Here is a 10,593-nt window from a genome sequence, read left to right on the forward strand (position 1 = left end):
TTAGGTCAATCTGTAAAACCAAGTACACGAAGAAAGAAGGGGATAGACCTGGGAGACATTCAGAGCTCCATTGAATCTATAAAACAAACACAGGAAGAAATTAAAAGGTAACATTTTCTGACAGTGGCTAGTCATTTGAGTCCAGAGGAGTCAAGACCTTGTTACAGGGAATCATGTACACTCTACATTTTCATAACTCCACCTCTGTTGCCTGAATTCTCAGACTTAAAAATTCCTCCCACATTGCAGAAAGATGGAGTCATGAGGGTTTTCTCTCTCTGAGGGTAGAATGTTCTACTGCTAATGGCATGCTGGGAATGTGGCTGGGGTAGATGTGGAGGAAGAGTTGTTTTTGACAAAGTTGACACATTTACTTGCTCCTGCAGTCCCTTCTGTGTGTGGCTAATATGCGATTGTAATGTGCCATGTCTTAAAATAACTGAAATACATGCATAGCAGCATAGTCACTGCCCTGAGACACACACCATTCCATAATCTAGCACCTAACAGTTACTAACATTTAACAGTGGGCCCGGAGGAAAGAAGTTCATGCTCCTGTCCATTACAGAGACTAGCTAGGTGAGCATTTACATGTTTAGTGTTAAACTTTCATCCCTTTTCTCTCAGCACTCAGGAGGCACAGGCAGGCAAATCTCTGCCTGGTCTATACAGAGCATTCCGGGGGTGGGGGGGTGGGGGGGTGAGTCTGTGACTCAAAAAAGACAGACAGAAAAGGAAAAACTCTGCATATCCATTAGTTTACCTCCCAATGTCACTTTTTTTTTGTAATAGTCTGATTATTTAGCCTGTTCTGTACATGAGCCGGCCTAACTGCCATCGATCTGCTGTTGGTCCCACTGGACTGTTCGCTTCCTCAGAGCAGTCAGGATGACATGTGCATCCTGAGTGTTACCAGGACTTAGAATGGTTTTCACATTATACAATTGAGGGATACGTATAAACCTACTTGGCTGCTTTTGCCTTCTTTTTTTCATAGCACATTTCCAAAAAGAAAAAAGTCACAGTGACTCACTCATCAGCTCCTTTTGAAGATGCTATAAGTATATTCATGACTAAGTTCACATTTTTAGCATAAAAATGCTGTTGAATATTCTTCAGTTTGACAGTATTAAAAAAATCTGTTGCATTACTTTTTTCCTGAAGAATTTGGAATTTTTACTCCACTCTTGTCTCACAATTAAAGATAAACTCAGCCAACTGAAGAGCAAGTGCTCTCCTTAAAGCCACTCTTTATATAATTCATGTTATGAAAAGTTACACGTATGTAATATATTAAAAATAGAAGAGCTATTTCTGGATCATTAAACTCTAATGACTATGTTTGATATGGTATCATAAAGTAATATGCTTGATTCCATGTACTTAAAGCATCCTAGCCTGAATCCTGGCAGTCTCAGTCACAGGGCAGTAGTTAATTGAGCTAGTTACCTTAGGTAATGTAATTAGACACCTCGTGACAGTAAAATAACAAATTATAATAATGATTTTATGATAACATTTCTAAAAAGTAATTATAAAATGTGTTGTTGCTTATTTTGCAGAAATATCATGGCTCTTCGAAATCATTTACTTTCAAGTACAACTGCTACAGACTATTTTCTGCAACAGAAAGACTACTTGGTCATTTTCCTTCTGATTTTGCTTCAAGTCATAATAAACTTTATATTTAAGTAGCAGTTCTCAGCAGTTGAGTCAGTGAACTAGAAAGATGACATGTGACCTGGGACCAATGTTCAGATTGGTTTGCTCTTTATCAAAGCATCACAGTATTTCTGAATCCAACAACGTAGAAATGTCTGCCTACTTTTCACATCCTTTAACCTTAGCCTGAAACAAGAGCTGCTGTGTTTGGTTAGGACAGTCGGCTGTGTGTTAAGTGCCAGAACACTTTGATGAGACTGTGCCTCCATGCGAGTGTAGTAAACGCACATGTGTTTACTATCCAAGAGCTCGTCCCTGACAGCCGTCCCTGTGCTCTGCAGTGTGCCGTGATGTGTTCTGATAAAATGAAGATGCCGTCACTCCTGTACATACAGCTGTGGTCAACTGTTGTCTTCAGAAGACCGGCATATAACTTTCACTAGGGAATTACAGTGGGAAATGATAGATAATAGACGTATTATGAGTAATTCAATACATTATACTGCTAAAACCATCTCCAAGTTATCTATCTCAGTTTGTCTTCTTAGATACACCAAGAAAAATATGTGGGTGATCAGAATTAATATATTGTAAGGGACAAGTAGAAAATTTTTAAGAGTTTACACAAGATTTTCTAACCCCTAGCATTTAATGTTACAGATATAGGTGAATACATAGTTATATATATACATATATATCTCACTATTAAAGACTGGTAAGCAGCTACATGGATCTATATGTTACAATCCCATCTTAAGCACTTGGTAAAAAAAGGAATGGTCAGATGTGTTTATATAGGTTATGTAAAAAATCCTGAAGATTGGATGTTTTCTTTATGAAAAAGTCTTTAGCTTTCATTTAGACACAAGAGTGCTCAAGGAGTAAATAGAAGAGGAAAAATGTAATATCTTACTTCAAAAGTCAAAAAAGGTGGTAAGAAAAGACTGAAGTGGCCTTTATTCTAAGACATTAAAATCAATTTGCTTAAATGTGCAATAAGTTGAGCATTGGAGAATATGGAGTTATGAAGTTTATCATCTCCTTCCATCGTCCTGTGGCAAGCCACAGTTCTGTACAAGTCTTTCTGTTCCAGCTCAGGCAAAGTTTGTTCCTAAGAGGTTTTGCCTATTTATTCAGTTTAGTATTGTGTTTTTACATAACTATTTATTATTGTCAAAAACACTTCTTTAAAAGGTAGTTAAGTTTTGAAATGTCATAAAATGTCGATTCTTCAAACTACAGGCTTTAGAGGGGTTTATTGAATGGTAACTAAGAAAGAGCTGTTGGTCTGGCTACATCTGCCTTCAACTAAGAAGAGATTGAGGTACAAGTAAAGCCAGTCAGCTCTATGCTGCAAGATGACAGCTCCATTGCTAAACCTGCAAGCCTCTTCTTTCTAACGACTATAAGTATCCTTAGGTTCCTATGAAAACCCATTTCCAATGTGGTGTTAGCAAAACAGTGCTGTATTTCATATGAAAATATTTTAAACTTTTAACAGCATAAGCAAGATGTACCTGTATCCAGTATTTCATTATGGAGTTTTGGGTTATATTTCATATTTGTCAATATATTGTTTGTATTCATATTCTACTACCAATATTATGCTCAACTGCCTATTCATTGATGTGATATTTTGTAAATATTGTACAACTTGATCTTTATATGATTTTAAATTACTATTAATTTATATTATATATAACTTGATTGGTTGATCACTAAAAGTCGTTTCATTGTTAAACCCGGAAATGTTAAATTGTTGGTGCCTTAGGGCTCTTTCCTAATCCTTTGTGTTGTTTGTGATCTCAACAGTGCTTTATTTGTATTGATATCCAAGACTGGAAAGGTTAATTTTTTTTTAATTTCACTTTAGAGCTTATGTTAATGGATCCTTACCTAAGGAGTCAGAAACTAATGAACAGGGTGACTGTTTCTTATACACTAAAAGCTTATGTTCAATCAAAGGCTTCTCTGATGCTTTTAGTTGTATGAGTTTCTTTCTGTGAACTGAACACAAAACTCAGGAATTGGTGGGTTCATATGTAAGTCCTTTAAACAACATATAATTGACCTTGAGTTTAGCCAGTGTGTGACTGACCTCGAACAATCTGATCTAAAGGTTAACTTTCTTCATAAATGGATTCATAATGTATGTGTGTGACTAACTGTTCCAAACTTGCTGAAAACTCATTGTGGTTTCTAGGGTTTGTGACTATGACCAGTTTTTTTCATCTATCCAAAACTTCATTTTCTCACATAAAAATTGAGATAATCACAATTATTGACACAGGTGGTACAGCAATATATATTTAACTTGTAATTCCTATCACTACTGTTTTTTAGTATGACTTAGAAAGGGTATTGGTAATCTTTGTCACAGCTCAGTTGACAGCTGCATTCCATTGAAAAGTTGGCCTTGTGAGATACAATCCTCATTTAATATTTCATTCTTTTGTGCCTTTATTTTTTGTTACAGAACCATAATGTGTTTCTAGCTTATTTGTCATAAAAGGATCATTTGTGTCACTTTATTTCCTTTTATATAGCTGAAGAATACGTAAGCGGTGACGCTGTACTTTTATAAGGGTTTGTGTAGCTAACTATTTCAAATATATTCATACTCAGACATCAGTGAGGTCCACTTGTCAGACCGTTCTGAGTATTGTAAACAGTGCCTTTTGATGGAATTCACAGTTTTGGGCGTCATCTTGTGCCATATTCACAAAATTTTGTGGAAGGCAGTTTTAACTTTTTGAAGAATATCTTCATCAAAATTTTAAAAAACAAATGTATAAAACTTCATCGTTTTTCAGTGTTTAACATTTCTAGTGAGCAGTAGTTTGTTTTTGGTGTTTTTTTTTTTTTTTTTTTGTCTTATTACAGGTATGATGGCATAAGATGAGCCATACGTGAGACTATAGATTATTTTGAATTATGTTAAATATAAATAAAGAAAATGTTCATGTTTATATCAAATTTTCCAATTTGACCAAGTGAGAGGAACCTTTCATAATTCAATACGTTTACATTTCAACTTCTTTCTTATTTGACTAAATATAAAAAGAGATTCTTTAAAATGTATAACCTGCCACCACTGCATAATTTGGTTTCATTTTGTTATGTATTATGTGGGTTTAGTATGTCCAGTTTTTGTTACAATTAAAGTACTATTTTGTTACAGTTTTTAATTGAAGATGGACTGTTAACATTGTACAGGACCAGTGTCTTATTAATAAGATTAATGTATTTAGTGAGAGCCACAGGAAAACCTTGACAAAAATGAATGTGACTATACTTTATAAAGTATTTAGAAAGATCAGCCTCTTTATCTATCATAAAAATTATTTTAGTATCATAATATTGAAATTCTTTATTTAAAAAAAATGCCATGAGCTATTTCAATGATGAGCCACAGAACCTCAGTTGAATTTATTTCCACTTCTGGCATGTTAAAGATACATTTAGTTTTAAATACTTCAGTTAATGGGCCTATTAAGTCAAGCACTAGCACTGGTCAGTTTTGTATGATAGGATATAAGTGTGTTGTCACCTGCAGTGTAAATATAGCACACTGTTGAATTCTCTTAAGGTGCATAGTAAATGTATAGGTAGTCACAGGCGGTTTTGTAATGTATACATTTCTAATCTATTATTCCTAACCTGTTATGTTTGCAGAGAGAAAAGAATTTTTCTAATGATCTGTAAAATTATGTTAACTTCTACAAGTAGGTATTCTAAATAAACTTTTTTAAAAGAGCAATCTGTGATCCAGTGACTCTTGATATAATGTATTAATGCATAATGTACTAAATTAATGGTCTTATTTGTGTGTGTGTGTGTGAGGGGGGGGGGTACAGGCTTGACAGGGATTTTGACAGAATCCCTAATGTATGTTTTACTTGGTACTTTATGTTCTTTTTTAAAAATAAGTGGAAATTATACATATTTTCTACATTAAAAATGAGGCTCAGCATATCTAAATGACCCCAAAAACTACACAGTAAGCATAAAGGCAGTCTTTCTTTTTCGGACAAAAGCCTTCTGAATCATGACTCCACAGTGCTCTTAAGTAGAACCTTGATTGTACTGTTTAAATGTTTGAAATAACTCACTTCTTCAGTATAAAGGTAATTCCTAGTGATGAATGCAACCAGGAAAAAAAAAGCAGAATCAGTAAACCCTGAAACGCTGTTTCCCCTCCAGTCCATATTGAGTTACTGAGTACACCTCAGATAAGCTCCAGAAGTACTCTTGATTTTGTCTTTCTTTCCCCCGTTCTAACTTGCCCCTCAGAATCCACGTGCTACTTCTAGAAATAATGGCCATGTGGAGTAAGGAAACTGCTGTCTGTTAAACGTCATTGAATATCTACAAGATCAGTTTCCTGCTAACAGTGACAGGTTCGTTCTGCATTCATTTCTTGTGGGTATAACAGCTTGAGTGATGATCCACCATAAGAATTTTACGAGTAAATGACAAAATACTTACCTGTACTTCAGATTAGATATGGTACAAAATACTTTCTAGTGTATCCACCTTGGAACTTTAAGGTTGGGGGTATGTTACTCCAATTTGTGTTTTTTAAGATGAGGAAAGCAGGTGATCACAGATGTAATGGTCCCTGGATGTAATGGATGACTGAAAGAGGCACCTTAGCTATGAATCCAGCACTCATGCTCTCCCCGAAGCCTCTGTTTTAATACATGAAACATTTCTGCTTTGGGATTGTATGCAGCACATGAGGTTAACGTGTTGAATCGTACAATACTACGATCGATCATCGATGTGAATAAAGGGCAAACATCTACTTCTGCTAAAGTGGTTAAACTAGGTGGGGTTTCTTCCATACCTGAACGCAGACACAAGCCTAGAAATGGCAATGTCCAAGCCCTCCGCATCCTAAAACCGTTTGCCGGAAAGCAGGGGCACAAGAGAAGTAAGCCCGAGATGGGGGCGGTACTCACGCCCCTTCACCCGAGCCCTTCCAGCATTGACCTAGAGGTGCAGTAGCCAGGGACGCCTGCGGGCGTGAGCCAGGAAGGTAGGGACACCCCAGGACCACTCGAGTCTCCGCCCACGGCTGGCGGGCTCCACCCCACCGCAGGGCATTGGGCTGTTCCGCCCAGCGACTCGCGGGCGGATCCACGAACGCCGTGCTACTGCACTACGGCCTTTCTCCCCGCCTCTTCCGTTTCCGCCCTCCTAGGGTCCCGACCTTCTAACGGAAAGCGTTTCGCAAGGTTCCGGATTCATGGCGTTCCAGGGGTCCGTGACGGCGGCGCTGCGGGTGGCTGAGGTGCTGGAAACCATCGCGAACCGCTGCGTGGGGCCCGAGGGCGGCCTGGTGTTGTGTACGAAGCCCACCGGCGAGGTGCTGCTTAGCAGGGATGGAGGCTGCCTCCTGGAGGCGCTGCACTTAGAGCATCCCTTAGCCAGGTACCTCGCTTCAGCTGCAGGCCGCTAGGCGCGCATCTCCCTCCACCTCCCATCCGGTCCTGAGGCCGTGGACCTGGATAAATCCAGTGTAGACGTCGGGTCAGAGCTCTTCCCAAACTACTAGTCCTAGGCCCCAAACCTCATCACCTACCTAGAACACTTCTCCCTCTTTTCCCATCCCTGGGTTCTTAGAATAAAGTACTTACAGAAAAAGTAAAGCTAAGGCTGTATGTCCAAAAGACAACCTGTATGTCTGTAGCTATGAAAATATGGGTTTAACGTGGCACCAACACGGAAAATCTGAGTTATTTTTTTCCCTTCCTATACAGGATGATAGTGGAGTGTGTTTCCAGTCACCTTAAAAAAACAGGAGATGGTGCTAAAACATTTCTTATTTTTCTTTGCCATTTACTCAGAGGACTTCGTGCAGTCGGAGGAAAAGAAAAAGATTCACTCACTGCTAAAAGTATTCAGAGTCATGTAAGGCATTGGAAAAACTGTTGTCAGTGGAAATCTATTTCCCAGGCTCTGCTGACGTTTCAGACACAAACGCTAGGTTGTATTGTAGACCAATATTTAAGCAGGCACTACCTGTCTGTCTTTTCTTCATCTGCTGAAGGAAGGACACTGTGCAGGCACTCCCTGGAGTTGCTCCTGGAAGCATACTTTTGTGGACGTGTGGGAAGAAACAATCACAGATTCATTTCACAGTTGATGTGTGACTACGTTTTCAAGTGTATGGCTTGTGAGAGTGGGGTTGAAATATTTGAGTTGTTGGACAACTGTTTTGTAGAGCTGAATGTGGGCGTGACAGGCCTTCCTGTTTCAGATTCTAGAATCGTGGATGGCCTTGTGCTTCCCAGAGACTTTTCTGTATACTGCCCAGCAGATGGTGCCATTAAGATGGTGATAGTAACAGAAATCCTCCAGCCTCTGTTTGTATCGTCTGGCTCTGAGTTTGTTCTCAATTCAGAAACACAGTTTCAGGCATCTCAGTGTTGGATTATGGACAGGATGAAAACAGTAATGAAGCACTTCCGCAGTCAGAACATCAAACTGCTCCTGTCCAGTGTGAAGCAACCAGACTTAGTTATTTACTGTGCAAGACTAAATAGCATATCAGTGGTGGACTGTTTATCATCTGAAGAAGTTTCCCTTGTCCAGAGGATCACTGGTCTTTCTCCTTGTGCCCTAACAGAGGTGGCTTCACAGTGTGAAATTTCTGATAGTACTTTGCTGAAGTTTTGCAAACCCCTCATCCTTAGATCCAAAAGGTATGTCCATCTTGGCTTGATTAGCACGTGTGCATTTATACCTCACTGTGTGGTCCTCTGTGGACCAGTTCTGGGTCTTGTTCAACAGCATGAGAGAGCTTTCCATGGAGCGTTTAGGATGCTTCGGCAGCTATTTACTGACCTTGATCTAAATTACATCATAGAAACCCAAGAGCAGTGTAACCCCGGTCCTCTTGTTTATGACAAGAGCAGAGAGAGCACTCACTCACCAGAAACTGATACCTATCAGGACGTAGTAGCAAAGAACAAAACTATATTGGAAACTCAAACACATTTAGAAGTATATTCAGGTTTGGGGGCTTCAGATGCGGAATTGATAAGAGGTAAGCCATGGTCAGCACACAAGGAGACACCCATAGATCCATCCCAAACAGATGAAATACTGAAGTGCTTATCTCCAGAAAAAATCGGGATAACTGATAACCGTGAACTGTTCATTGAGAATAATTCCACTGGAAATCCTACAGCAGAAGACACTAGAACAGAAATTTCTTCCGAACATTTACAGGTCACAGATAATCCCGGAGAGGGGTATATGTCGCCAGTGACACACAAGTCGCCAGATACCTGTACTTCCCGGGATCTGTGTTCATCAGCTGTCCCAGCAGGCTGTGTCCTACCAGTGGGTGGAAATTTTGAGATGTTGATGCATTACTACCTCCTCAACCATGCCAAACAGTGCCGACAATCAGACGAGTCTGTTATCAGCATATTAATAGCTGATGCTCTTTTAGGCATCCCAAAAATCCTTTATAGGGCTAAGAAGGGGAAGGACAGTTTCCCACACGTATACATGCAGTCTCTTCATGCACTGCAAACCAGTCAACTTATGGGAAGTGGTCAGTCAGGCTTCGAGTCAGTAGCTGGTAAGTACCAGTTACTAACTTCAGTTCTTCAGTGTTTGGTGAAAATATTAACCATTGACTTAATAATCAACATCAAGAGACAGCCTCAGAAAACTGGTGACCAAGAATCAGAGGACGAACTTTAACACTCAGGTTTTTTTTTTTTTTTTTTTTTTTAATTGCTCCGACTTTCAGTCTGGGGCCAGGGAGATGGCTCAGTGGGCAAAGGCATTTAATGCTAAACCTGACTACTCAGCATTGAAGGAGAGGATGAAGTCCTGAGCTGTGCCCTCTGTTCTACACACATGTTCGCAGACAAACACTAAAACAAATTTTATTCAGCTCAAGCTAAATATTAAAATAGGCTTCTGGCTGACTGAAGTTAATCCAGTCCTTAAGTGCATTGAGTCCACCAGACCATTCAGACACAGTATCAGCTCTGTGGGACAAAACCTGACTAAATATGTTTCCTTCCTGTGCTAGTCTGTATCTAAGGGAGCTTGTCTTTATAGTTCCTTTTTTTTTGTATCTTTTTCCACTTCATTTCCTTGAACTTTCTGTATGTCATAGTCATGTAATCTCCCGACTTGAACGAGGTCTTCAGATGCCATCTTACATTGTTTATGAACATGAATATAAAATGTTCTCTTTCATTTAAAATGCTTTCGGTAGGCCAAATATGTAAAGCAGTAAATAAAAGTCAAATTTTCCAAATTTAAATTAATTTTCCTTTTGGGTGTCATTTGATTTATTTCTGTTTTCTATTGAAAACAGTTGGGGCCTGGGGAGATGGATCAGCAAGTAAACCATTTGCTACCCAAACCTGGAGACCTGAATTTGAAGGAGAGAGCCAACTCCATACAGCTGTTCTCTGGGCTCCACATGTACACTGTGGCACTCTGCACAGATACACACACACAGTAAATCCAAAATCTGCACCTTTGAATACCTGTTTAAAAGTAGGACTATTTGTTGTGAATTCACCTTTTATCATTAGAAGTTAGTGTCAGAAAAGACAGGGAATTTGTTCTTTCTATTTTCTCCTGGCTCCTAAATCTTGTAAGGATTTCATGCAGTTGCTTGCTAGTTTTTCTTAGTTTCAGTACATGGCCAGATTTTCAGTAGCAACAAATAATTTGACAGTTCTTTCTAGGGTAGATGACAGTGTTTTCCCTGCCCCTTTATTGTGTATCTAGTCATAGATAAGGGCAGTGTCTTCTCCTTTTAGTAAATAATTGTGATACCCAAAATAATGTTTTATTTACACCAGTGTTTAAATGTGCTTGTTAAGCAACAGTGTTATCTCAACCCGTTCCCCTAAATACATGTTTCTAGTTTATTCACTCAATAAATAA

General features: G+C 38.9%; 2 protein-coding genes across 12 annotated transcripts in view; both read left to right on the forward strand.

Annotated features, from left to right (window-relative positions):
* The window catches only part of Osbpl8 (oxysterol binding protein like 8), a 141,238-nt gene extending 135,816 nt beyond the window's left edge, over positions 1-5,422 (forward strand). For all 10 annotated transcript variants that reach the window (XM_076920195.1, XM_076920199.1, XM_076920205.1 and 7 more), the window contains 2 exons: positions 5-107; positions 1,563-5,422. In XM_076920195.1, coding sequence (XP_076776310.1) covers positions 5-107; positions 1,563-1,695 — 236 coding nt within the window. In that variant the 3' untranslated portion in view covers positions 1,696-5,422. The remainder of the gene's footprint in view (positions 1-4; positions 108-1,562) is intronic.
* A 1,422-nt stretch (positions 5,423-6,844) lies between these two features.
* On the forward strand, positions 6,845-9,962 carry Bbs10 (Bardet-Biedl syndrome 10). 2 transcript variants are annotated; one of them, XM_076920206.1, is made up of 2 exons: positions 6,845-7,098; positions 7,428-9,962. In XM_076920206.1, the coding sequence occupies exons 1-2, from the start codon at positions 6,914-6,916 to the stop codon at positions 9,382-9,384; spliced, it is 2,142 nt and encodes a 713-aa protein (XP_076776321.1). In that variant the 5' UTR covers positions 6,845-6,913; the 3' UTR covers positions 9,385-9,962. The 2 variants fall into 2 exon arrangements, with proteins under 2 accessions (XP_076776321.1, XP_076776322.1); XM_076920207.1 differs by having other exon boundaries at positions 6,863-6,958.
* Positions 9,963-10,593: the final 631 nt, after the last annotated feature.

The sequence above is a fragment of the Arvicanthis niloticus genome, chromosome 22, assembly GCF_011762505.2.
Source record: "Arvicanthis niloticus isolate mArvNil1 chromosome 22, mArvNil1.pat.X, whole genome shotgun sequence".
Classification (NCBI taxonomy): Eukaryota; Metazoa; Chordata; class Mammalia; order Rodentia; family Muridae; genus Arvicanthis; species Arvicanthis niloticus.